This window comes from Bos javanicus, chromosome 5 (genome assembly GCF_032452875.1).
Source record: "Bos javanicus breed banteng chromosome 5, ARS-OSU_banteng_1.0, whole genome shotgun sequence".
NCBI lineage: Eukaryota > Metazoa > Chordata > Mammalia > Artiodactyla > Bovidae > Bos > Bos javanicus.
In genome coordinates, this window is record NC_083872.1 from 109,968,172 (window position 1) to 109,995,898 (window position 27,727).

Consider the following 27,727-nt stretch of genomic DNA (forward strand, 5'->3'; position numbering starts at 1 on the left):
CCCATCTCAGTGGGTCCGCTGCAGGATACATCTCTATGTGGGCCTCGGAGGATGGAGAACACAGGCTGGGAGCTGCCTTGAGCCACACCCAATCTCCAGGCTCTCTTGGGGCACCCAAGTGGCCACCCAGAGAGAGACAGCTTTGGAAGTCTGGCTGTGGGTGGGGCGCCCTCTGCTGGACATCGGAGAAAGTGTCTTCTTGACTGCCTTTTTCTCGCCCTACTTACTCTCCCTACACTGGCTGAACACACAATATACCAGGACTGGGACTACAACCAGGCAGAGGAAAGCTCCTGGGGCAGATTAGGAGAGAGATCACTGACTGTGGAGGAAAGAAACTCGGCTTGGAGTCAGATAGACCTGTGTTCAAACCCCAGTTCCATCACTGTGTGCCCTTGGACCAGTTACATAACTCCTCTGAACCTGTTTCCTCACCTATCAAATTGCATTAATACTAGAATCCACCTTGTGTGACTGTTGCAAGGATTAGCTGAGATAATGTGGAGAACTGCATTGTGCCTAGCACATAGTAGGGGCTCGGTAAACATTGGTTCCCTTCACCTCTTTTCAGACCCCGTGTGTCCCAAGAGCCTATGAAACTGGGTCCAGAGAAACAATAAGTAGAGTTCTGTCTTTAGATGACAGGGCTCTGCCCTCAGCACCTGCTCTTCTTGTCTGTGTGACCTTGGGTAAGTGACCACACCTCTCTCAGCCTCATTAAAATGGGACTCATATCTCAAAAAAGATAATCATTTAGGGACCATGGCGATCCAGTGGTCCACACTTTCACTCTAGGGGACATCTTGGGTTGGAGGACTAAAGATCCCACATGCTACATGGCACAGCCAAAAAAAAAGATAATCGTGCAAAGAACTAAATGGCAGCTGCTGTTAATTCTTTGGCTTATTACCTTCATCATCATTTCTATTAAGAAAATGTGCCATCTCTTGCTGTGCCTGAACATAAAAATATGCTCAATGAACATAAAAATAATTTCAAGGAGAAAGTGATCCTAAAGGGAAGTGTGTTAAGACTGTGAGCTAACTGCAGCAAAGGGCTCTCAAGCTTTTGGAGTCTGGGTGGGGTTGCCAGTCCCACATCTATTTCCCTGGAGTAAAGGGGACCTGGAACTCCCAGGGAAGAGTTTGGAACAACGGCACCTGCCCGGGGTGGCGTGATTCACTCTGCGCTGGGAACTTTCGCAGATGTGGCCTCTTTGAGCCCCTCGTGGGCTGGCAGCTCCAACTGGATGGGCTGCGAGGGCCGACTGCACAGAGATTCCCCACAGAGCAGCTGTCTTCTTACTCTGCACCTGACCGTACGTTCCAGGAGGGCAGAACCACTCCACACACAGGGCAGCAATCGGGGGTGACGCTGCACACCACTTAAGAACGAGCTGACTTTAAGTTACTTCCCCTGAGCCTCCACGGAAGGCCGCTCGCCGGGCATCTTGCTGGGGGTAAGGCGGGGCGCAACACTGCAGCCAAGGCAATGCTTCTACCCAGTCGGGTGCCAAGGATGGCAAGCGGCTTGGCCACTAGTGGCGGTGCAGGGCCAGAGAGACAGTTGTTCATCACCTTGTTCAGCTGCGGGGAGTGGGGAGCGTAGGGGCGGGGGCAGAGATCCCGCCTGTTATACACGAAATAGAGAGGGACGGGAGGAACGCAGGGCGGCCCCTTTAAAAGGCGGGGTCCGGCGAGCGGAACGGCAGAGCGTCGCTGCGGAGCACTTCCGGGAGGCTGCCCGTTCTACAGCCGGAAGTGTCTTTGGTGCGCGGAATCCGCGCCGCCGGAGAGTTCCTGCTATGGGCCGCAACAAGAAGAAGAAGCGAGATGGTGACGACCGGCGGCAGCGGCTCATCCTGAGCTTCGACGAGGAGAAGCGGCGGTGAGTGCCAAGGCTGAGCGGATCTCGTTCGGGCCGCCGGGCAAGGCCGAGGCCGGGTATGTCCGCACACGCTCACGCGGAGGGCCCTTCCGGTCCCGCCCTCTCGGCGTGGTGCGGCGCCCTGGCTGGTGGAAGCCGCGGCTCTGGGCCCCCTCAGCCCGGAGGGATGGAATCGCCCGCCCCGCCCTCGCGTCGCTTCTTTGCTCCCCAAGCCGCCTTGTGATGCTGTGTGCGCGGCCCGAGAGCGGGCTTCACCCTCCCCAGCCTGGCGGTCTCGCTCGCAGTTGTGTTGTTCAGACTATGAGTCCTGTCGGACTCTCTGCGATCCCATGGACTCACAGTAGACTCAGCTGTTTTGGATGAAAATGATTAGTGAATGAATCATTAGTGAAAATCATTAGTGAATGAATTAGTGGTCTAGCACCACTCAGAGTGCCACCGGGACCTATGGTAGTGGGTCAGCGAAAAGCCTGGTGTTGGGCTCCAGAACAGATAGGAATGGTGCGGCCAGACCTAGGAAGATGAGAGGGACTGAGATAAGATGGAGCGTGGGGAAGGAAGTGCTGGGGCATCGTCAGGAAACTCAGGGAGGCATCAACAAGACCTACAGACGAGTCGAGGGGCAGAGTCCTGGGGAAATGGGTGTTGGTCCAATGGACAGTTTGTGGAGGTCTGGGTGAGGGTGGTCTTGAAAGCCCCACTTGAAGCGGCCTAATTCACTGAGGAATAGAGTTTGCCAGTGAAGAAGGGACCCTCACCTGCTCTAGGTTCAAAGGCTCTCAGCCTATGTCCACCACCTGGCCCTATTGCTGGCAACTAAGAGCCCAGGAGGGTAGTGAGTGGGGAAAGAGGCAGCATCTCCCTCTCTTTCCCTAACCTTACACTCTCTGACCCCCTTGGGCAAGTCATCTTACCTTTCTCTGCCTCAGTGTCTCCCATCTGTAAATTGGGAATGGGTGCCTGATTGAGGACAGGGGAAAAGGGGGTGACAGAGGATGAGACGGTTAGATGACATCATTGACTCAATGGATCTGAGTTTGAGCAAAGTCCAGGAGATAGTGAAGGACAGGTCATGCTGCAGTCCATGGGGTCACAAAGAGTCAGGCGTGACTGAGCAACTGAACAACAATAACCACCCAATATGCATGCTGTTAAGATTACATGAGTTAACACGTTTACATTTTTGGAATGGTGCTTAGCACATGGTGAGTGCAGTATTAGCTTTTTTCCCCACCTTTTCCTGGAGTGAGCCCTTCTTCCCTTGTGTCTTGTTTCTCTTGCCTCTTTGCTGTAGGGAGTACCTGACAGGCTTCCACAAGAGGAAGGTAGAGCGGAAGAAGGCAGCCATTGAGGAGATCAAGCAGCGCCTGAAGGAGGAGCAGAAGAAGCTCCGGGAAGAGGTGCAGAGGGAGAGGGCAGCAGAGTGTCTCTGACTCCCAGGGACTCTGCAGCCTCCCTGGCCCGAATAGCGGCACCTGCAGGGCTGAGGGGAGGGGGCGGGCAGGCCTGGCGTGCAGTTTATGCAGATAGAGATGCCGTGGTCCAGGTGTGGGGAAGGTTCAGGGTAAGATCTCTTGATCTTTCCCTCCAAGCCATGGTCTTACTCATCCTGGAGGGGAGCAGTGTCTGGGCTGAGAGGCCATACTCACATGTTGCCTTCCCTTCGGTTTCAGCGCCACCAGGAATACTTGAAGATGCTGGCAGAGAGAGAGGAGGCTCTGGGTAAGTCCAGTCCTTGACCTGACCTGGAGAATAGCCAGTCGGTTGAGTTTGTTTATCCCTTGGTGGGTGGAAGGGAAGGGGTACAAGGACTGCAGAGAAGCTGACATCCCTAGCTTTAGGGATCTTGGTGGTGCCCTAGGAGCCAGGGGTGTCCTCAGGTACCTCTAAATGTCAGTGGATCAGAGACCAGGAGGAGACCCAGACCTCTTGGCAAATGGATCCTGAGCAGAAAGCCCAGTTTCTGAGGCCTGGAGGGACTGGGGGTGGCAGCAGCTCCTGGGGTCCTGGTGGGGGCCAGGTGGTCTGGGGTGTCCCTGGAGCATGAAGGGAGGAGTTGGGTCATTTCCAGCACTTGTCTGCAGGCCAGGCTCTGGAGCCAGTGACTTCCTGGGTGCCACTCTATAGAGTAGAGGGGGCCATTACATTCCAGGGCTGGAGTCGGGTGGGGTGTGTGCTGGAGCCTGCTTGCTTGTGTCCTGGGCTGAGGCCTGGTCCTGTACCCACCCTGCACAGAGGAGGCTGACGAGTTAGACCGGCTGGTGACAGCAAAGACAGAGTCGGTGCAGTACGACCACCCCAACCACACAGTCACCGTGACCACCATCAGCGACCTGGACCTCTCAGGGGCACGGCTGCTCGGCCTGCCCACGCCTGAGGTGGGGCTCCCTCCCAGCCTGGGGGAAGAAGGGACACAGGGTCAGCCTGGCTTATCAAGCGGGTCAGTAAGCGCTGGTCCATGTCAAGGATTCCAGTACAAGGGGCTCTTTGCTCTGGGTAACCCTCCAGGGCCTGGACCAAAGCCCTGAACCCTGGGGCTTCAGAGGTCAGCTCTACCATGAGCAGCTGTGGGAGCTTGGGCAGGTTTCTCTGCCTCGCCTGCTTCTTCCTTTCACCAGTACACTGGGGGTCACTGATGATAGCAGCTGCCTTGCTGGGTCGCTGTGAGGATAAGGGTGGTCTGTCCACTAGAAGCCCTCGAGAGCGGCTGGTTGTGCTTGCTACCCCTGCAAGACACGTCTCTCTGCTCTGACCTGTGAGGTGTGAGTCATAGCAAGTTCCGACCAGCATTAAAAAAAAAAAAAAAGGAAACAATATCAAAAGTATCAGAAAGCATCCCAGCAGGTGTTGTCTTAGGAAACCTATGTTTCAGTTAAGCTTGTGTCTGGGTTGTGTAGGGATTTATGCACATGTATGTGTATAGTTTGGAGAAGGAAATGGCAACCCACTCCAGTATTCTTGCCTGGAAAATCACATGGATGGAGGAGCCTGGCGGGCTACACCCCATAGAGTCGCAGAGAGTTGAACGTGACTGAGTGACTAACACACACACGTGTATAGTTAGTTACCACGTAAACCACATCCCCTTGCGTGGGTTATAGTGTCTTTAAGTTCTAGAGCCACTGCTTTATTATATCCTTTCTGAGCTCACACTCGCTTTGTGTTTGATGCTTATTCTTCTGTTGTGAAAGTTGCTCAGTCGTGTCTGACTCTTTGAGACCCCATGGACTATAGCCTGCCAGGCTCCTCTGTCCATGAGATTCTCTAGGCAAGAATACTGGAGTGGGTAGCCATTCCCTTCTCCAGGGGATCTTCCCAACCCAGGAATTGAACCCAGGTCTCCCGCATTGCAGGCAGATTCTTTACCGTCTGAGCCACCAGGGAAGCCCTTTCTTCTGTCTGGTCTGATGCAAAGACCAGTCTTGTCTCCATTTTAGAATTCTTCCATTTGCGAGTGTTGGAGTGTGCCCACTGTGGGCCGTGGTGGTGGAGGACTTCAGAACCCAGCTCTGCCCCATGTCATTCCTGCTTCAGGGCACATGTGGCCTTTCGCCACCTAGAGCCACCTTCTGAGCCCCGAGCAGGCGTGGGAGGCAGCAGAGTGGTGACTGTTCAGGAGGCTCAGGCCTGTTGATCCGCCACTCCTGTTCTGTGCTTCTTTAGCAAGGGGCTGGGTCTGGGCCTGAGGAGGAGGTGTCATCCATGGAGAAGCCGACCAGAGCCTTACCCAGGAAGTCCAGGGACCCTCTGCTGTCCCAGCGGTGAGCCCTGGCCTGTCCTCTCCTGTGAGCCTGTTCCTGTGGCTGGTGGTGTGACAGTCACCTCCCGCTGGCCCATGGTGGGTGGTGTAGGGCAGAGTGCCTGGGGTAAAGGACCTTTGTCGCTGTGAGCTGAGGAGCTGGCAGGCCCTCTGGGACAGAGCATGCTGCCTGTAGAATGGCATTTGGGGCCTGTCCTGACTTCCCCTGCATGAGCTGGGCTGTCAGGCACCCCCCGACCCACCCTTCCACCCATACCTTATTCCCCAGGGTAAACTGAGGCCCAGGCCTCACCAGCATTCCTCCCATAGGATCTCCTCTCTCACGGCCTCACTGCATGCACACAGTCGCAAGAAGGTCAAGAAGAAACGTCTTCGCCGGGCCCAGGACACCACCAAGAAGCCCCCGAGCGCCACTCGTACCAGCAAGACACGGCGCCGCCGGCTGACAGGCAAAGCCCGGCACAGCGGGGAGTGAGCTCGGAGACCCTGGCCAGGCACCAGCCTTGTCAGCAAGGACCTGTCCTGTCTCAGCTGGGCTGTCTCATAACCCAGCCTGCACCCAGGCAATGACTACAGCCCAAGCTTGGGAGGCCAGCACCCCTCCAGCCTGGGGTTTGGACTCCAGAAGGTGCGGGCAGCTGAGAGCCGGCCTCCCCCAGGAGGAGCCTCCGGGGGCCAAGTGTGGGGCGTCTGGCCAAATGTGAACCTCCCTGGACCTTCATCAGATTTGTGAAACTAAGCACACGTGTGGTTGGTTTGTCCCTGACCCTGATGCCGCACACCAAGGGCAGGCATCTGGGGACGTGGGTCACCCTCGCTGTCCAGCAGTTCTCCCTCTGGGTATGTAAAAGTGGTGCTAGGCCTGGGCCCCCTGATGGGCTGAAGCCCGGCGCCACCCCTGGCAGACACAGAGTCTGCCTGCAGCCCTGGAACGCCGGCCCGTGGGTGAGCAGGGATAGCCTCTGCCTTTTCCCAGCTGGGAGTTGGGCTTGTGCCTCCCCTTGGCCGTGCTGGTCTCCTCAGCTGACATCGAAGGAGTGGAGATGGGGGGTCCTGGAGTATTCTCACCCCCAAACGTGGGCAGCTTCTGTAGGCTTCCAGCAGCTCCCAGACAGCCCAACAAAAAAAGAGTGATTAGTCGTTTGTAAAGAAAATCTCTCTCCTCACTGAAAGCGTGGCTGGCGGGTGCTTGGTGAGGGCTGCCGATTCTTTACACTTCTTCCAGGTGCGGCTTCAGAGCCGATGGAAACCAGCCTTGTTGCAGCAGGTGAATGACCTGTGTCACTCACACTCCCCGCTCTAATGACGGACCTGGGCTGGTGGCAGGGTGTAGGTCCGCCTGCCGCAGGTGGGTGTGGTGCGAGGGTGGGCAGCCGGAGCACCTGTTCTGGAGATTCAGACCCTGCTTGCGCTGACTGGTTCCTGTGGCTGTGGACCAGGGCCCAGGAATTTCGGGTGCTGCCCTGATTCGGGGAGCCGTGCCCAGCCCTGACACCAGGACTGCAGAGGGGTGAAGGGTGAGCTCTCGGCCCCTGTGAAGCTGGTGGGCTATTGAGTGTGTGTGAAGGGAATGCAGGTTCCACCCCTGCACTCGGGGGCTCCTGGAGCCAAGGGGGCAGGGATCTGGGGTCTGCAGGGCAGGCCTTCCCCTTCATTCACCGTGGAGGGCCTGCTGGACACAGTCCTGGCCCTGCATTGGGCAGGCGCTCTCCCATCACCATCAAAACCCACCATCTGGGGCTTCCCTGGTGGCTCAGGGGTAAAGAATCCACCTGCCAGTGCTGGGGACATACGTTCGATTCCTGGTCCGGGAAGATCACACATGCCACAGAGCAACTAGGCCTGTGTGCCACAACTGCTGAGCCCCTGCTCTAGAGCCTGCTTGCTGCAACTAAAAAGCCTGCGCAGCAGTGAAGACCCAGTAGAGCCAAAAAAACCCACCCCATCTGGTGCTGGCTGTGCATATCTGAAGGCCACACCTGGCCGTGGGAATGTGAAGCTCAGGGTTTATGGCTGGGAGGCCCTGTGACCTGGCTTCTCTGGCTCCTTCCACCTGATCTCCCTGCTGCCTTCCTGTTGTCCTCCCCATGTGGCTTAGGGTGGGGCCACTCGCCTCACTTGGCTGCCTCCATCCATGGCAGATGGTAGGGTCTGTTACTGGGCCATCTAGATGGTTCTGGTACTTGACCCAGGGCAGTGAGTCTCCTGACGCCCTCATGAGCAGGAGCAGAGATGAGCCCGGGGTCTGCACACGTGGCCGGGCTGGGATTTGAGTCATAGTTCTACTGCTGGCCCACTGTGTGAGCCCACTGCTGCTGACCTCCTGGAACTGTTACCCCACATGTAAAGTGTCATAAGACACCTACCTCGCAGGCCTGCCCGGAGGCTGAAGTGAGGCCACGTGCATGAACCACTTCCCACGGCTCCTGACATTTTGGGTGCACCTTCCGTGTGCACAGCTGCTTCTCACACACCTGACCATGCTCTCCGTCCCCAGTGCCATAGGGTCTTTTCACAACTTAAAATCTATATTTGTAACGTTGATCTGTATTAAATTCTCATCTGTCTCTCTCCCACCTGTGCCCTTTTTTCATCCAGCAGACCAAGAAAGTTGAATCATGGTAATCTTTGTCAATCCTAAGATCAAAAGTGCTGGAGTGAGAACCCTCTGGAGAACTTTCCATGTTCTACCTGAATTCTTCCTGTCACTGTCCATCCGTCAGGCCCTGCGGTTTGGGGCCTTTAGGAGCTTAATCAGGAAAGATTAGATTTAGCTACATATAATGTGAAACAAGATTTTAAAATAACTGGCTTATATAAAGCTAGAGTTTTCAGGTTAACAGAAATGGAAGGCAGCGAGCCTGAAGCTGAGAGGGCAGGCTTTTAGCTTTTCGTTTTGTGTCGTTTTAAACACAGGTTCTACCTCGTGGTCCAAGATGGCTGCCTGAGCCTCAGCCATCGTATCTGCCTCTCAGTTACAGAAAGGAAGAAGGAATGAAAGTCAGGTCCCTCCTTTTAGAAACACATGATGCTGGTGCTATTACGCAGGCAGCAAAGGCTTTAGGGCAGGAGGAAGAAGGAACTTCTACCTGTCAGGAAGGCTGAGGAGCGTGGCTTGTTCTGGAGAACCATGTACCCATCTAGGAATTGGGGAGTGTGTTGCGGATGAGGGAATTGGTATTTGGGTGCAAGCAGCAGATTCTCCCACAGGAGCCAGAAATGTTAAAGGGCTGTCTGGAGGGGATCCAACCGTGGAACTAAAGCCATAGCAGAGGCTTATCCGTTCCTGTTACTACACAAGTTTCCTGATGGGTCAGGCCTGTGCTAGTAAAACAAAGCCATGGCCATAGTTACTGGGAGCCAGGCCTCAGCTCAGTAGTAGGCTCTGGTTTTGGGGTAGCCTGATTCTCCCTGGGAGCTTAGGGTGAGGAGGCCAGGTGGAGCCGCCCTGTGGGTCTGGAACTGAGGAGGAGAGGGACTGGATGTCAGGCAAGCCTTAGCTTCCTGTTCCAAAATCCTCTGGATCCTGGGACTTCTCTGGAGGTCCAGTGGCTAAGGCTCCGTGACCCCAATTCAGGGGGCCCAGTTTCAATCCCTGGTCAGGGAACGAGATTCTGCATGCTGCAACCAAAACCCCGTGCAGCCAACTAAATAAATATGAAAAAAAAAATCCCCTTGACCTTGATGTTCCCTAGACTTGAGCTGTTGCCCTCCCTTTGGCTATGTGGATGGTTCTGGGGAGAGGTTCCCAATTCATCCTAGTGTGGGGAGCTCACTCCCTGCGCTCGTGAGCAGGTCCATCTTAGCAAAGTCCTGTTCTGAACAAGCATCTGCCTCCTTCAGACGCTATAGAAGCCCTCCCTTTAGGTGCTCACAGGCTACCCTCAGCCTGCCCTGCTCTCCTTGGCTCTCAGTTGCCTCCTCTGGGAAGCCTTCCCGACCCCTGGGAATCAGTCATTTCTTCATCTGGGCTCCAGGTACACTTTGTGTTTCTTCCTTTTAAACACTGATCATGTTCTCACTAGGTTCCCTCTCTCCCCCGGCCAGGCCCTGAGCAGAGTGGGAAGTTTGTGTCGGTCATTTCTGTGTGTCTACCCCCACACAGGACTGGAGCCCCTAGGTTTTCAGCCAGTTCTGGCTAGATTACACTGAAGTCAGTCCCCCTCCCCACCAGTGTTCTCATATAATCCTTGAAATAATCTTTCTGAGAATGTTCTTGGCCCTAGTGCCATGCTTGCCTGTCTGCAAGTTTCTAAATCTAGTTTTTGCACCTCACCACAATCATCTCCCTCAGGCCTTTGCTGAAACCTTCCCTGTCCAGTGAACTTTGCTGTCTCCCTTCCCTCTTAGTCACCATGACTGGCAAATAATCAGCTGAAGGAGGATAGGAAACAAATTTATCAAGCGCCTCCAATGTGCTAGTGACATTATCAACTCACAACAGTATTGTGTCGTGGGTACTAGCTCCATTTGACAGATGAGAAGACTGAGTCTCAGATTAAGTACATCAAAAGTTACTGTTAGAACTAATAAGACATGACCCTCAGACATCTCATGGGAGAGACAGACACATGGAGTTCACCCTGGAGGTCAGGGTTTGATGTATAGGCCCAGGGGTGGGGCACAGAACAGTGAAGAGGTGACGTTGACATGAGTCTTGAAAGATGGTTTGGCCAGGTGGGTGGGAGAGGGGATGGGCAGGCAGGCAGAGAGCCCTTGGGGAGCAGAGGTTGGGGAGGGGTGGTCAGAGGAGAGGAGAAATCTGCAGAGGCCTGAAGGGACCAGAACCTTAAGGGTCTCAGGTGTTGAGCTAAGGATCTGGACCCTTATCCGGTGGCCAGCAGGAGTCCCTGAGTTGGGGGGGCAGGGGTTTAGCCTGAGGAGAGTCAAAGTCAGGGATTCATTTGAGAGCAATCTCCCTGATGGCATGGTCAGGGAACACTGAGGGTGTGAGAAAGACTGGAACCAAGTATTTACTGAGCACCATTAAGGAAGTGCTTAGTAAAGTATTACATGCTTCAGTTCAGTTCACTCGCTCAGTCGCGTCCAACTCTGCGACCCCAGGAATTGCAGCACGCCAGGCCTCCCTGTCCATCACCAACTCCTGGAGTTCACTCAGACTCACGTCTATCGAGTCAGTGATGCCATCCAGCCATCTCATCCTCTGTCATCCCCTTCTCCTCCTGCCCCCAATCCCTCCCAGCATCAGAGTCTTTTCCAATGAGTCAACTCTTCACATGAGGTGGCCAAAGTACTGGAGTTTCAGCTTTAGCATCATTCCTTCCAAAGAAATCCCAAAGGCTGATCTCCTTCAGAATGGAGTGGTTGGATCTCCTTTGCAGTCCAAGGGACTCTCAAGAGTCTTCTCCAACACCATAGTTCAAAAGCATCAATTCTTTGGTGCTCAGCTTTCTTCACAGTCTAACTCTCACATCCATACACAACCACTGGAAAAACCATAGCCTTGACTAGATGGACCTTTGTTGGCAAAGTAATGTCTCTGCTTTTGAATATGCTATCTAGGTTGGTCATAACTTTTCTTCCAAGGAGTAAGCATCTTTTAATTTCATGGCCGCAGTCACCATCTGCAGTGATTTTGGAGCCCCCCAAAATAAAGTCTGACATTGTTTCCACTGTTTCCCCATCTATTTCCCATGAAGTGATGGGACCAGATGCCATAATCTTAGTTTTCTGAATGTTGAGCTTTAAGCCAACTTTTTACTCTCATCAAGAGGCTCTTTAGTTCCTCTTCACTTTCTGCCATAAGGGTGGTGTCATCTGCATAATCTGAGGTTATTGATATTTCTCCCAGCAATCTTGATTCCAGCTTGTGCTTCTTCCAGCCCAGCATTTCTTACATGCTTAGCACTGAGCAAAACAGGGTGGTCCCTGCCCTCCAGGGACTTACATTCCCTGAACTGTATCTATGGGGATGGAGAGGAGGAGACTTGAAGAGAGATAATAACATTTATTGAGGTACTCACTGTTTACCAGTCCCTCTTTACCTGGTTTAACTCACTGAGTTCTCATGGTAACCCCACAGGGTAGGCAATTCCACTGAGCCCATTTTGCAGGTGAGGCGGATTTAGGTGACCCTCACCCCACCCTGATGTGTGCCAGGACATGCCTTTAGCTGAATTCTAACTATTCACTGTCTCTCTGAGCTGGGATTTAAGCTGTAGGTGGTCTCTGGCTGGGCACATGTACATCTCCAGGGAAAGACCCAGAACATAAGTATGCCCAAGTCGTGGGTCCTTCCTCACATAGGTGATACTCTACTTACATACACTAACACTGCCAGACTGGCTGAAGAAGGCCTGAGAAATGGATCTTACCTCCAGGGGGCGCCACTCACGAGGTCGACAATGTGAAAGACATCCTAGGAACAACGGGAGTCATGCCCAAGATCCTGACAGAGGGAGCCCTCCCTCAAGTATAGGATGACCAGGGAGGGCGTCCTGCAGGGGGTGGCATTTAAATCATCACTTCTTGTTGTTGTTTAGTCGTTAGGTCGTGTCCGACTCGTTTGAGACCCCATGGACTGTAACCCACCAGGCTCCTCTGTCCATGAGATTTCCCAGGCAAGAATATTGGAGTGGGTTGCCATTTCTTTCTCCAGGGGATCTTCCCAACCCAGGAATTGAACCCATGTCTCCTGCATTGCCCACTCCATCCTGAGCCAGGATCACCTGTTCAGGGGATCTTTACCGCTGAGACGTCAGGGAAGTCCTGAGTCATTGCTGCTGCTGCTGCTAAGTCACTTCAGTTGTGTCTGACTCTGTGCGACCCCATAGACGGCAGCCCACCAGGCTTCGCCATCCCTGGGATTCTCTAGGCAAGAACACTGGAGTGGGTTGCCATTTCCTTCTCCAATGCATGAAAGTGAAAAGTGAAAGTGAAGTCGCTCAGTCGTATCCGACTCTTCACGACCCCATGGTCTGCAGCCTACTAGGCTGCTCTGTCCATGGATGACAATCTGTGATTTACCATTCCAGAGACACTGCATGAAAGAGAAGTCCTGAGGATTCATTTGGTTACTCACACAGTGTTTAAAAGCAATTTGACTTAGCCATATTTTAAAAATTTGAGGTTTCATCTAAATGTTCAGATTTTCAGCTTCTCCAGTAAAAACAAGCCTGGTGGCTTTGAATCACCACTTACTTCACAGGGTAGCCTTAGGCTGGAGCCTGCCCTGATGACCCCTTCAGAGATTCATGCCTTCCTGCCCATGCTCAGTTGGGTCACAGCCCCCTTCATCTCTATCTTGCCTGCCGAGACCACGTGATTCTCCAACAGGCTGATGAGCCAGGAGGCCTGGGATGACCATTCCTGCTTGAATAGTGAGGAAACTGAGGCTCAGAGGGATAGAAGGGATTAGAACTGTCACTTACTGTTCTACTTCCCCAGATCTCTGAAGAGGTTATCTTGGCCCAGGGGAATGGTGTGAACAGAGGGGTGGAGGCGAGCAGGCACAGACACTTTAGGGATCTGAAAGAGGAATGGGAGACTGGGGCGAAATGGTGACAAGAGGTGATGCTGTCTGGCTGAGACACCATCATGCCCTGAGCCACCCCACAGAACTCAGAGTGTTTTTAGACCAGGCACTGTCATCGAGGAGCTGAGTCGGAGTTTCCCATCTATATAATGGGGCTGTAGCTGGCCTTCCCATATCAGGGCTGAAACTACCACTGTCCCCTACAGGAGGGGGCTTCCTCAAACAGCCCCCTTCACTCCTCCCGACACACCCTTGGCTCCCCAGCCCCTCCTCCTGCCTCCTTCAGGACCCTGACTGCTGCCCGACCCCCCACGGTTTCCCCTGCCTTGGAGAAGTACAACCAGGCAGGCTCCAGAGATGCAGAGAGCCCCTCAGAACAGCCCACCAGCCCTGCCCCCTGATTCTCCCCCTCACCCCCTTATTCTTTCCACTCCAGCCTTGCTGCTTCTGTCCCCGCAGCCTGAAATACTCTTCCCTGGGACCTGCAGGCTCACTCTGCCTTGTCTTCTCCAGGTCTTAGCTAAAAGGTCACCATCTCAGAGCGGCCTTCCACGACCACCTTATCTAAGAAGTGATGCCCTGGGTGGGAGGGAAGTTCAAGAGGGAGGAGATGTGTCTGATTCGTGATGTATGGCAGAAACCAATACAACACTATAAAGCAATTATCCTCCAGTTAAAAAAAAAAAAGGATAAAAATAAAAGTCTTCCCCCAAAAAAGAAGTGACTCCCTCCCCACACCAGCCACTTCCACCCCCACCCCCACCCAGCTTCATTTTTCTCCTTAGCACTACCACCAGCCAGTACACTCCATGTATTGCTTATTTATCTTGTTTGAGATCTGTTTGTCTCCACTAGAATGTAAGTGCCCTGAAAACAGGAGATTTGCTCTTTTGTGCACTGATGAGTCCTCAGCATATACAACTGACAACGCAGGGGCTCCGTAAGTATTGAACGAATTGAAGTGTCGGTAGTGCCACCCTGAGTTGGGTCCTGATTTTACTGCTTGATGGTGGGTAGAGGGCCATACCTGAGCTTCAAACTCAAACCAAGCAACCACCTCACCCCCAGCTCAGAGAGATCAAGTAACTGTCTCAAGGTCACACAGCCAAGAAGTGCTAAAGGCCGACTACTCCCTGTTTTGCTTACAGTAATTGGGGTTGAGGAGAAAGATCATTATCCTTGTTATGAGATGTGCTTTCCACTTACTCCATCCTGAGCCAGGATGACCTGTTCAGAGGTCCGTCTCTCCCAATAGACAGTGGGTGTGCCCTTTCAGAAGGAGCCACCCTTTGTTCACATTACCATTTCCCTGGTGCCCAGCACAGGCCTGGCATGTACCAGGTACCTGTAAGTGTCTGAAAGAATTAATGACTGAAGATGCTCTGTAGTGACCAGCAGAGTCCAGACACACCAGGATTTTAGTCTTGGCTCTGCCACTTACTAGCTGGGTGACGCTGATGAGATAGTTAATTTCTCTGATCCTAGTTGCTGTGAAATGAGGACCTTGGCACTGAATCCTTCAGGTTACTACATCCTCACAGATGTAAAGATTTTGGAACAGGAGCTGGCACACAGTTCAGGGTGTCAGCTTAAAAAAGAAGGCATATTTTTTAAAAAAGGAGGAGCTGGGCATTTTATGAGTGAGCGCCACATCAATGGAAGTGTGCAAATGAATGTGCAAATAGTTGAAAACTCCTGGGCTTTTCATTTTGTCCTCAACAGTTACTATTTCCATTTTATAGATTAGAAAATTGAGGCACAGAGAGATTAAGTCTCTAGCCCAAGGTATGGGCTAAAGCCAGACTAGGGAACTGCGGCGGGAATGAACCGAAGGGAAAGAGATTAGAAAGATCCAGACTTGCCAGTGCCAGCCGCCCCTAGAGCCTCCTGGGAACCTTGACGCGGCTGTTCAGGCTAAACGTGCGGCGGGTCCCGCACTCGGAGACTTCTGGGCGCCGCCCGCCTCCGCCCCGCCTTCTCCCCGCCCCTTGCCCTCGGGTTGTCCAATCCCACACTCTTCATGTAAATGAAGCACCTAGGGAGAACCTATGCGAGAGCGGCAGAGGCGTGGTCTTCGCCCACCTCCCGGGCAACGTTCTGATTCATTGTTAAAATAGAGAGGCTGTGACCCTTGGCACCCCACCCCGGCACCCACTGTGTGTGGAAACCCGAGCCGACGTTAGTACCGCGAGCGGAAAGGTGAGAAGGGAGGGGAGGCTAGTGAGGAAAGGTAGAGGAGTGAGGGACACGGGGAGGGACTGTCTGACTAGCTGGATGGAGAGAGGTCCAGGGATCCATTCTCCGGGTGGGGCATGCATGTCCGCTGAAGGTTTCTCATTGTATCCACATCTAAAGTGCATTTTAGAGAAGGGTTCTTAATTGGTTGGGGGTGGGAGGAGGAAGCAGGATCGGTGAAGGGCACGTGTAGCTGAGCACCCCACACTCGCCCGCAGGGAAATAAGCAGCGTTCTCGTCTGAGGCTCCTTTATGTGGCGGGATCAGGAAGGAACCGCCCAGACTGGGCAAGACCGATGCGTTCCCCCCACCCCCCACCACTGGGAGCAGGGAAGGACAAGGAGAGATAACGGCCCTGGGTGGATTAGAGTCCCCGGGGCTACCGAAGGGCCAGTGGGTGCTCCCTAGCCCCCTCAGTACCCATCTACTTCCCCAGGTCTGATGGTCAAGGAGCCAGGAATCTTCTCCCTGGTTGCCCCAGGGGAGGATGTGAAATCCCCCAGGTCTCCGCTGAGATTGGCAACTAAGGCCAGATCCCCTGGGACACTTTGGAGGAAACTTGACAGGTATGAGCTGCTGACCAGGGGGCAGGTAAAGTGCATGTGTGCTTGGGGATATGGATTACTCTCATTCCACCCTCCTTGATGGGGGTGAGAAGAGCATCTTCAAGTCACACTCTTCTAGTGGGGCTCCCCTGCCCACCCCACCCCCCCAGGGCATGGGGTTGGAGCCCTCAGTGGAGCCCAACAGGGAAAGCCCGGTGCTCCTCACAACTCCAGGGTTTCTGTTTGGCTGAGCTCTGCCAGACTTGCTGTGTGACCTTATGTTGTCCACTTTCATCCATGATTTTGTCCTCAACTCTGAAAATACCTGGCTGGCCACTTGCCTCTCTTCCCAGGGTTTCCCAGGGGATCTGTGTGAGTGGACATTGTGATCCAGTGTCCCTCATGCCCACCTCTGAGAGTGCAGGGAGACACACAGCCTGGGTTTGAATCCAGTTCAGCCACTGAGACTTTAAGTGAGTTATGGAATCTCTGTGAGACTTAGCTGCCTCATCTGAAATTGGCATTCATTTTATCTACAATGCATGTTAACTGTAAGTCAAGGGCACCGAAACTTCGGGGTGCATAGGAATCACCTAGGAGACTTGTATAAAATGCATTGTATAAATGCCTTGTGTAAGTGTCTTATCTCCAGAGATGGAAGGAACTGGGAATATGCATTTTATAAGCAGCTCAGCTGAGTCTAACGCAGGGTCCTCAAAATACACTTCAAGCAACACTGCAGTAATGAGTAGAAATCACATGTCAAATGCTTGGCAGAGTGCCTGGTGCTTAGGAGGTGCTTAATGAGTGTTTGTTGAGTGAATAAACGAACAGATGAAAGAATTGATGGATAACCTCATTTCCTTGGTCCTTGGCTGTCTGGGATTAAACCGGGGCTGGAGTTCAGGTCAGCTGGTTTTTGCCTCCCCCTGCCATTCTTCCCAGGCCCCACCATCGAACTGAAGGAGCTGCCTTGGCCTGACTCAACTGATATGGAGGGGGTGGCTGGAAATGCCCCCTGTGAACACTTTGAAGCTGATGTGTTGGCCCAGAGCTGCTGTCAGGACTGCTGCCACCCTGAGGAGGCCCACAGAGCAAGGCACCAGGTGGGTAGGCTTCCTGGAGTGGTTGGGGTGGTTTGGGACAAGGGAGTCTATGATGTGGGTGCTTGGCCGGGCTACTAACTTGCAGCTGAGCCCAGACACTGACCTTCCTTGTGGTCAGAACCTCAGTTTCCCCAGTCTGTACAATGAGGTGGTAGAACCACGTTCATGTTTCCCAAATGCCAGTCATTCTCCTCCTGCTCTTACCATTTTTTGCCAAGCCTCATATAACCTATTTCTTGCTGTGTTGTCGCTTCAGTTGTGTCTGACTCTTTGCAACTGTGGACTGTAGTTCGCCAGGCTCTTCTGTGCATGGGGATTTTCCAGGCAAGAATACTGGAGTGGGTTGCCATGCTCTCCTGTAGGGGATCTTCCTGACCCAGGAATCAAGTCTGCGTCTTTTATGTCTCCTGCGTTGGCAGGCGTGTTCTTTACCACTAACGCTACCCGGGAAGCCCATTACTTGTGGTATTATTCTTTAAATCCATGCCCTTTTTTAAACTTATACTAAAACAAAAGTTTACATCACCACCACAAATAGAAAACTAGGATCATGTCCTTCATATAGAAGGTTAAAAGGAAAGAAAGGAAAAGGAAAAAGAAAGTCAGAAATGTCATTAAATTCTAACCAGGAAGTATTGTTATAGGCTAAAGGCTCTGAGCTTGGGACTTCCCCAGCAGTCTTGTGGTTAAGACTCTGTGCTTCCACTGCAGAGGGTGCTGGTTTGATCTCTGGTCGGGGAACTAAGATCCCACATGCCAAGTAGGGTGACCAAAAATTTTTTAAAAAAAGGGGTTCTGAGCCTGGGTCCTGCTGTCTGTCTATTAAAAGGGAGACTGGTAGGTGTTAGGCATTATAGATATCCCATACCCACTGAGGGCTTTCTCCTTGAAGGTACTGGAGGAGTGAAAGGGGAGGCATTTTCTCACTTTGTGATGGATGAAGTTTTAGGCTCAGCCCTGGTCTGTGTAAACCTGGGGCTAAAAGAAGCATGGGACCGTGACTCTTCAAGAGTGTTTGCTGCTGACCTCCTAATGACTCTGCCATTCCCAGTGCCCCTCTTGAGCCTGGTGGCCATCTCCATGCAAGCGTTAGGCTCTGAGAAGTGGTCATTATAAGGGAATTGCTATTCCGCTTTGGAGCCAGGCAGACCAGAGTCCCAGTCCTGGTTTGCCATTTGTGTCACCATGAGTCACTGACCTCTCTGGTTTCACTCTCCTGATGGGTAAGGTGGGGCAACAAATGCTCTCCCTCAGGGCATCCAGCCCTCGTAGCCCGAGTCATGTGTGGCTAATTCAGTACACACTAGCTTCCTTTCTTCCATCTTCCCAACCAGAAAAATAAACCTGGGAGATTCTTTTCTACCTGTCCTGATACTGCCAAAAATAGCTCCCCAGCCCTCAGCCCCAAGTTCAGGAAGCAGATGCTTGAAAGCCCTCTGAGTCCATCTCCCCTGCAGATGACCTTCTCCCAGTGGGTGGGGGGATGGCAAACTTGGAACAGAAGGAACCTGGGTTCAGACACGTCAAGTGCTAGTCTCAGTCCCACTCCTTCCCAGATGAAACCATGGGCCACCTTGTGTGTTCACATGTGTTGAAGAGGTGCTTTTTTCCTTCTTTTTCTTTTTTAATTTTATGGATGTACCACATGGTATGTGGGATCTTAGTTCCCTGACCAGGAATCAAACCCTTGCCTCCTGCAGTGAAAGCATGGAGTCTTAACCACTGTACTGCCAGGGAAGTCCTGCAGAGGTGCTGAAAATGTGTCAGGCATTATGCTAGATTTGGGGAAACAGTGCTAAATAGAACAGACAGAGTTTCTGGTTCATGAGGTTTGTAGTCAAGCAAGAGAAATGGAGACAAAGTAATCAGGCAAATAATTCATTATGGTTGAGATAAATGTTGTAAAGGAAGAGCAAGTGGCATGAGGATAAATGGTGGGGTACTGGGGAGTGTTACTCCAAGTGAATCATATTTTAGCCGCCTGCTGAGGACTATGAGGGCATGGCCAGCAAAGTTGGGGGAAGAGGAGGGAAACAGTGTGTGCAAAGGCCCTGAGGCAAAAAGTAGGAGGCACACTTGAGAAGGGAGAGAAGCCAAGGATGGAGAATGGAGTGCGGAGCTGGTCTCATCAGCCTTGTGGGGACGTTAGACTTTTCCCTGAGAGGCATGGGGAACCACTAAAGATTTTAAACACGGGAGCGATGTGATCAGATTTGCATTTTCAAAAGTCACTATGACTGCAGGACAGCAGAGAGTGTGAGTGAACCAGGTGACCAAAGAGGAAAAGTGCGATTACTCATATCAGAGATGACAGAGATTTGGGGATGGAGACAAATGGACACATTTCAAAACTAACTGAATAGGAGCATGTAAAGGATTTGGTCACTGAGTAACGTGAGGGGCCAGAGCATGGCTGACTGCTAAGTTTTTTTTCCTGGGGCAGGGTTCCTGGGATAAGAGGTTTGTTTGGAGTTGTTTGGGGTGGTGAGTGCGAGGTGCCTGGGGGACACAGTGAGGATGAGGGGGGTTTACTTACTATAACGAGCTCAGGAACCAGACTCAGAGGAAGATAGAGGCTTTCGAGTCATCAGGATCTAGCACTGATGAAAGCCCTGCTCACAGATGAACAGGTTCAAACATGTGGAGTCACGAAATCTGTGGTTAAAAAAGCACCCCCGGCATGGATGGAGCTGTGCATTTCCCAGCGGGATCCTTAATTACACTGCGGAGCAAACTCATCCCTGAGGGGACTGATACATGTATCACTTGGGGTTAGAGCCAGTTCTGATGTCTTCACCTATGTTAGAAAATGCAGGGACTCCCCTGAAAGTCCAATCGTTAAGACACCAAGCTTCCAAGGCAGGAGGCATGGGGTCTGATCCCTGGTGGGGAACTAAAGATCCCATATGCCATGGGGCATGGCCAAAAATAGATACATTAAAAAAAAATTGAGTTTTTTTTTTTTTTTTAAAGGAAATGCAGAAATGGCCCCAGGCCCCAGAGCAACCCTTTCCCAGAAGCTTACTTCAGCTCCCCTAGGCTCCTAGGCTCTGGATGCATCTCTGCTCTGCTCTCAGCTGAGTCTCCCTGGGTGGGAGGTGCAGGAGGGCTTATCCCTGGGAATCACACAGTCTTGACCAGGTCATGGCCAGGTTCTGGATGGAGGGGTGAGGGGCTGAATGGGAGGGTCTTGCTGTACGTCAGACTCCACACATTCCTTTTCAATGCATCTATTCTTAAGTGTATTTAACATATCCTTGATTTAACGCTAATAAAATTCCATTGAATGTTTTTACATTGTTTATGATATTTAATATGTACAGACCAGGCAGTGTTATAAGCCTTTTACTCATATTAACTGATATAATTCTTGTAACACCCCTAGGAGGGTCCATTAATTACCTCCACTTTATAGATGAGCAAACCAGGCTCAGAGAGGGAAGTCACTAGGCCGAGGTCACTCAGCTGGGAAGTGGAGGCGCCAGGATTGGGCCTGATGTCGGTCTGAGGCCAGAGCCCGTGCCGACCCGCCAGACAGGAAATCAGAGCTGGGGACTAGCTGCTGGGCCTACTCGTGTGGGTGAGGGGTAGTGATGGGGCTGGAGGTAAAAGCAGGGAGCAGGTACCATGACAAACTGGGGGTCCTGGTGGCCCCAGCTGGGCTGGGACCCCTTGACGATTCCCCGAGAGCCGCTCCCTCTTCATTCACGTGGCAAGGTCCCCAGGGCAGCCAAGGCGCCAGGCTGGGCTGCAGTTCTGACACCTCCCGCCACCGGGCGCTGATCAGAATCTGGCTCCGGGGCAGGGGGTGAAACTGAACCCAGCCGGGCGTTCTCTGGCTCAGCTTGGCTCAGCAGACACTCCAGCCCACTCCTTGGCACTGCCCAGGTCCCCGAGGGGTGGCCTCCCTGGAAGCTGGAGACTCTGTGCCCACCCTGGGGCTGTGGCCTCCGCCCTGGTTCTGGGCTCCAGGGTCCCCAGGGAGCCCGTGCCCAGGCCCCCCCGCCCGCCCCTGCTCTCAGGTGAGCCGTGAGGATCGGGTTCCTGCGGTTTCAGGTCCTGCATTGTTCTTGGCTGGGCCCCTGCTTATGAAACAATAATGAGGGGCCCCTGCTCCCGCAGCTGGGCCCTCTAAGGTTTCCGCTGCCTCTGCCGCCGCCGCCACGGCCCAGAGTCAGGGCCTGGGAGGGCGGCAGCGCGGGGGCCTGAGCCGGAGCCCCCCGGGGACAAAGGTGCTGACAGCCGACAGCCGCCACCGCCGGAGCCCGCCGCCCAGGTAACCCGAGAGGAGGCGGGGTGCAGAGTGCCACGGCCGCTGTCCCCCCTACTGAGGGAGGGCCCTGCCACCCCAGGAGATGGGGAAAAATGGGGGGGCCGTCCCAGAGGTGAGCAGCCGTTCCCCCCGGATGAACCCAGCACCTGCCTTCGCAGGTGTGGCCCTGCTCAAGGCTGCAGGCAGCGAGGAGCCGGCAGTCGGCTCAGCGGCCCCGTCCCCACTCCTGGGACCCTGACCTTCCAGCCCTGGAGCCCCAGACTCTCCTTTTGGAGGGTGTATCTCTCCTTTTCTCCAAGGTCTCCTTTCCCATCTCTTCCTCCCTTAGACATTTTCCTACATTCTCCGGTCAACTTGATCCTCCCCCTCGGTCCTCATCCATGTCTCTTGGTGACAGAAGACCCTTTGGGATCCTTTTGTGCGCTTCACATCCTCAGGCACACACTCACACATGTGTGCCAACACACAGGCTTGCTTGTGTACACAAATCAAGTGGGTATGTTGATGCATGTGTTTATATAAACAAACGTATATGCAGTCTGCAAACAGACGCACCAACGTACCCACTGGCCATGCACACGTACGTGCACACGCAAATCCTTGCACACACTGCAGGAATTTACACGAACACATACCTACATACGTGTGCACATGCACACACCCTGTACCTCTGCCAGTCCCCAGCTTGGGTCCCCAGGGGCGCTTCGAGTCTGACGGACAGCTCTCTTTGAGAAGCGGAGATCCCCGAGGAGGAGCTGTCTGGAGACTTCCACACCAGCTGGTGGGGGGAGGGGTGGCGCAGGGGGAGGGGAGCCCCCACGTGGGCCGTGAGCTGCCTCCTCTCCAACTCTGTCTTAGGAGCCTGGGAGGCCTGAGAGTGCTGAGGTGCCCTACTGCGACCTGCCCCGCCGCCGGCCTGCCCCTGAGGACTCGCTTGGCACCCCGACCTCCAGCTGCCAGTCTGTGGTGGGTCCAGGCCGTGGGCCAGAGCCTGAGAGGTGGGTAGGACCCTGGGGCCTGAGGAGGGGTTCCCGGGGTAGGATGCCCTCACCCATCCCTCCCCACACCCCTTCATGATGGCAGCCTGTGATGGCTGCTGGCGTGGGTCACATGGTGCATCCACTTGGCCTGGGCATAGGAGCAGTGGGCACGTTCCTTTCAGGGATGGAGCAGCCGTGTACCCACCCTGCATGGGCATGGCCCAGAGCCTGCTCACATTTCCTGGTTCCTTTTGCTTTAAAAGATTAAACAGTCTCACACCCAGGGGCACTTTTTATCACGCACCTACCTGACCATACACCGCTCCAGGCTGTCTCCATTCCGGGGCCTCCGTTGGACTGAAGTCCCTCTTTGGGGCCATGGTGCCTTGGAGGGCACGGCCGAGAGCCTTGAAACCTGAGTTCTAGCTTCAGCTCCCTCCCCGATGGGCTGTGGGAACTTAAAAGCAAGTTTTGGCCTCTTTTTATACCTCAGTTTCCCTGTTTTGTTTTGTTTTTTAAAGAGTTATTGAATCACATCAGCATTGTTTTGGGACTGTGTGTTCCTATTTAAAAACAAAACAGTGCTGAATTCAAATGTTTCAGAAAGTCTGGGATAAACAAATTTGAATATCTTTTTTTGCAGGACTTGTCAGAGGTTTTAGTTTGCTAGCATGCATTGTACTTTTGGGTGGGGAAGGAAGAAGTATGTAATATATTTCAAACTTATTTGATCACAGGCCTCTTTTAAGGGTCATCACCCTTTTCTATCTCACAGGCTGATCTGTGGGTCACTCTTTGGGGATAAAGCTAGCTCTAACCTACTGGCTTCTTTAAAGCAGGGCTTTCTTTACAGCCCCCTCCCTGATATCCAGACTGGTGGCCCTGTCACTTCCCCTGGAGCCCTGCTACCTCTCAAAGCCCCCCATTAGCCCAGCACTATTCTGTCTTCTTAGTCTTACCGAGCTTGGGATTCTCTCTTCTGCTCCAGGGACATGGTTAGGGCTGGGGCCACAGCCCTGAGTCACAATGCTTTTCTGCCTTTTCCTAGCTCTGTGACCTTGGCCAGTCCCTTGACTTCTGTGAGCCTCAGTTTCTTCATCTGTAAAATGGGAATCATTACACTCACTTAAAAGAGAGGCTTTTGGAGCTAAACGAGATAGGCCCTGTGAAGGGCAGAGCACAGACAGCCCTTGGTGTTAGCTTTCTCCTCCGCCCAAATATGGGCTGTGTGTGTACCTGAGCGGTGGTGGGGTGTTACTCCTTAACTCCTATTACTTTGAGGGAAAAAGTCATGAGTCTGTCTCCTCTCCCAGGGGCCCGCCAGCAGGGCTCCTGGCAGAGGGCTTCACAGCTGCCTCCAGGAGCCGGGAACCTGAGGCAGCTCCCTACCTGGAGGGCCTGGCCTCCTCCCCGTGTGGCAGCTTCAACGAGAGCCCTGACTCTGGCACCAGTGAAGCCCCTGATGATACCAGCGACTCATCATTGGTGGTGAGATGGGGGTGGGAGGCTAGGGCAAGAGCAGGTGTCAGCCCTGGGCCAGCCCTGGGATCCCACCCAAGCCTCCAGACAGGGCTGAGCCTCTCACACCAGGGAAGGGAGCCCAGGTCCTCTGCAGACTTAGCCAGCATATTGGGCTGCCCATGGAGGGGCGGGGACTCTGCAGGGCCTGCCCAGGGGGGCTGAAGATCTGGCTATGACAAGATGGAAGCAGGCATTTCAGCTCCCGGTGAATCACCAACGGGCTCCGGCTGCCAAAATCTCTCAGTTCACAGAGGCTGGGATGTTGGGTGTGGTGCCCAGAGCAAGAGTGAGACTGGCCCTGGGCCCTGCCCTGGTCACACTGCTCAGACCCATAACCAGCCCTGGCATAAATCTCCAAGGATCAGAGGAAAGAGAGCAGGCTGGGGGGCCTGGCAAGGGCAGCGAGGGCGGGGCAGGGGGGGGCGGCCATTTAGCTGGGAAAAGAGGAGACTCAGGGGAACTTCCTGGGACATTCAACCCTCAAAGGTCTGTCCTGGGCCAGAAGAGGCAAACTATCCATGAGAACATAAGGGAAAGTGAGAAGATTCAGAATAAAACATCCCAGCCTGTGGGCAATGTCTTGGAAAGTCTTACCACCCCTCTCTGAGGTAGAGACTTTTATGGCCCTGACTTGGGGCAGGAAATCTGAGTCTCAGAGAAGAGAATCGTATTACTTGAGGCCATGCATCTGGGAAGCAGTGGGGCTAGATTTTGAACACCTACTTCTATGGGCACTCTGGAATGTCTCTGGGGTGGGGCCCCTATACCAAGGCCCTGCTGTTACATGGAGTCTGACTGCCCTGGGTACGAGTCTCCTCCCATATAAACCATTTCTCAGCTGAGTGACTTTGGGCAAAGTCTTAGCGCCAGTGAACGTACCTACTGCACAGGGTCAATTGAAGATCCCAGCACAGTCTTGAGTATACAGCAGGTGCTCTTTCAATGTCAGTTCCTCTCCCTTCCTTCTACCCATCTCACGCGGGGAGTGCAGGCCCTGGGCTCTCTCTTTTTGCATTCCAAACAGACTTTCTCCTCCCCTTCTCTGGCAGGACTGGGACACTGTTGAGAGACGGGAGGAGGCCCCCAGTGGGGACAACTTCACCGTGATGATCCCACGGAAGTTGCAGGAGGTGCCAAGGGCTGACGGTGCCCGCAAGGCTCCTCCTCTCCTCACCCAGTCCCCTGTGGGAGGAGGAGACACTGCAGGCCAGAAAAAGGAGGGTAAGTACCTTTTGCCAGGCCAGGTTGGTCCTTAGGACCACAGGTGTGGTGATGGCCCGGGAACTTGGAGCCAGATAGCCAGGTTTCTGGTCACATGGGCCCCTGGGTACGTCTTATTTTGACAGCTTAGATCAATAACAGTAACAGTTCCCATATAATTATGGAGCAGACATAATGTGCCATGCAACTTGCTTTAAATACATCATCTCACAACTGGTGGGTCAGGGTCTTCAGGTTGTAAGTGACAGAAACTGACTGAGTTAACGTCTAGGGGAATGACTTCAGGTTTGGCTGGATCCAGGTGTTCAGACAGCATCAGAAATCTGGTCTCTGCTCTGCTTACTTCTGTGTGGGCTTCATTCTCAGCCATATCCTCCCCTGATGATGACAAGCTGAGCTGCAGCAGTGGCAGGCTATATCCTACCTAATTTCCAACTCCCACAGTAAAAGGGTACAGTCTTCCCTACTGATGTAGCTGTGGTCCCAGGAAGGGTTCTCCCTGGACCCAGCATGGTTCTTGTGCCCAAACTGGTGACCAGGGATGGGATCGGCCCCCTGTGCAAACCTCATGGTCTGAGAGTCAGGGAGAGGAGATGGCCTGGAGGAAATTAAGGTGATGTTTCCAGAGAAAAACAAAAGACGCTGGTCAGGCCAAGCCCACTGATGCCTGTGACACTGGTCAGCCCAGGATGCTGGGCCCTCCATCACTACTGCACTGTGTTGCTTCCGGGCCTGTGTCTTCAGCATCACGAGGATTTGGAAATGTGAGATGGGGCACCCATGTCCTAACCCCACGGGGCAGTCTGGGCTTCCCACGGCCCCTGTAGCATTCAGACATCAAACACATGAGCACTAACTGTGTGTAAGACCTTATGCTAGACACCTTGGGTGTTCAGGGGGAGATAGGCATGGTCTCTGTCCCAGAAAGCTCATCATTCAGTAAAGCAAACAGACAGGAGATCAGAAGCCCAGGACACAGGAAGAGCAGAAACAGCTGCAGAAACAGAGGCAGAGCAGAAAGAGCTTCATTCCAGCCGGGGAAGGACTCAGAGGAACGCCTTCTGGACGTGGCGCTCTAGTTGAGGAAACTGCTGAGTACAGTCTAGGAGTGTGACGCGGGAGTATCCTGGTATGCACAGCTTCAGCAAAGAGCGGGGTGTATAGTTGGGCCAAACCATGCAGGCCTCGAATCCAGCCAAGGGGTTTGGACTTTCTTCTTCTCTCTGTCTTTTTTTAAAGTGTCTCTATGTCCTTCTTTATTTTTTCTTTCTTTTTTATTTATCTGACGGTGTCGGGTCTTAGTTGCAGTACGTGGGTTCTTCATTGCATTGTCATGCAGGATCTTTCATTGTGGCACACGGACTCTAGTTGTGGCAATCAGCTTCAGGAGTTGCGACATGCAAGCTTAGTTACTCCAAGGCATGTGGGATATCAGTTGCCTGAGCAGGGATTGATCCCCCATCCCCTGCATTGAAAGGCAGATTCTTAACCATTGGATCACCAGAAAAGTCCCTGGACTTTCTCCTTTAAGTAGTAGGGAGCCATGGAAGGTTTTTGAGAAGGGGAGTGATGTCCTGAGCCTTAAAAGAGTTTCACTAGGGCAAGGATGCAAAGGATTCAGGGTGAGGCTGCAGGATGAGAAACCAGTTAAAGAGAGTATCGCAGCCACTGTAGTAATACCTGGTTCAGGCACAAATCACCAGCAGATGCTAAATTCCTGCATGAAGGGTTGTTGGGGAACAGGATATTCACATGGCCTCAAAGTATCACCCCTCAGATTACACATTGGTTATGAAGGGAATAGGCATCCTTAGGATGGGAGATCTGGCAGACACCAGCTTAACCAAGTGGTCGCTCAGCATCCTAGAATGGGGCAAATTGGCTGGGTGCCCCTGCGTGACGCACAGGGGAGGGCACAGCATCTTTTCCCAGTTTGGCTGCTAAAAAAAAAAGAATCTATCTCCTGCCTCTAATCCCAACAGAACATCAGACAAACCCAAACAGGGATATTCTGCAAACTAACTGACAGGATTCTTCATGAAAGACCAAAAAGGACTGAGGAGCTGTTCTTGAATAAAAGAGTCAGGGAAGTGAAACGCCATGTGTATCCGGGCTTGGGTCCGGGATAGGAAAATAAAGAGCTATGAAAGACATGACTGGGATATGGGGAAGTTTGAATGTGGACTGTATGTATTGTATCCATGCTGTGCTTCCTGAGCGTGAGGACAGAAGCAGACCGTCCTCACTCAGGAGGTGCACATGGAGGGGCTCTTTGGTGGCTCAGACAGTAAAGAATCTGCTTGCAGTGCAGGAGACCCAGGTTTGATCCCTGGGTCGGGAAGATCCCCTGGAGAAGGGAATGGCTACCCACTCTAGTCTTCTTGCCTGGAGAATTCCATGGACAGAGGAGCCTGGTGGGCTAAAGTCCATGGGGTCGCAAAGAATTGGATGTGACTGAGTGACTAACACTTTTCATGGATGGCTTAGAGGTGAATTGTCATGAGGTCTTTTTTAAAAACTTATTTATTTATTTGGCTACGTGGGTCTTGCAGCACAGAGGATCTTCAGTCTTCACTGCAGCACGCAGGATCCTTCAGTTGTGGCATGTGGGATCTAGTTCCCTGACCAGGGATTGAACCCGGGCCCCCTGCATTGGGAGCTCAGAGTCTTAGCCACTGGACCAACACAGAAGTCCCTCCTTACA

At 53.1% G+C, this 27,727-nt stretch overlaps 2 protein-coding genes across 6 annotated transcripts in view; both read left to right on the forward strand.

Annotated features, from left to right (window-relative positions):
- The first annotated feature begins 1,573 nt into the window (after positions 1-1,573).
- Positions 1,574-8,218, forward strand: NOL12 (nucleolar protein 12). Of its 2 annotated transcripts, none has more exons than XM_061418464.1 (6): positions 1,574-1,887; positions 3,182-3,287; positions 3,561-3,609; positions 4,123-4,265; positions 5,551-5,648; positions 5,957-8,218. In XM_061418464.1, exons 1-6 carry the CDS (start codon positions 1,805-1,807, stop codon positions 6,120-6,122), a joined length of 645 nt encoding a protein of 214 aa, XP_061274448.1. In that variant the 5' UTR covers positions 1,574-1,804; the 3' UTR covers positions 6,123-8,218. The 2 variants fall into 2 exon arrangements, with proteins under 2 accessions (XP_061274448.1, XP_061274449.1); XM_061418465.1 differs by lacking the exon at positions 1,574-1,887 and adding an exon at positions 1,950-3,092.
- Positions 8,219-15,172: 6,954 nt separating this feature from the next.
- Positions 15,173-27,727, forward strand: part of TRIOBP (TRIO and F-actin binding protein) — a 59,137-nt gene continuing 46,582 nt past the window's right edge. For 2 of the 4 annotated variants that reach the window (XM_061418453.1, XM_061418450.1), the window contains exons 1-6: positions 15,214-15,320; positions 15,814-15,943; positions 16,868-17,028; positions 22,160-22,299; positions 23,595-23,769; positions 24,852-25,023. In XM_061418453.1, the coding sequence (XP_061274437.1) occupies positions 16,915-17,028; positions 22,160-22,299; positions 23,595-23,769; positions 24,852-25,023 (601 nt within the window). In that variant the 5' untranslated portion in view covers positions 15,214-15,320; positions 15,814-15,943; positions 16,868-16,914. Of the gene's footprint in view, positions 15,342-15,813; positions 15,944-16,867; positions 17,029-22,159; positions 22,300-23,594; positions 23,770-24,851; positions 25,024-27,727 lie in introns of all 4 variants that reach the window. The other 2 variants (XM_061418452.1, XM_061418451.1) reach the window with 2 other exon arrangements.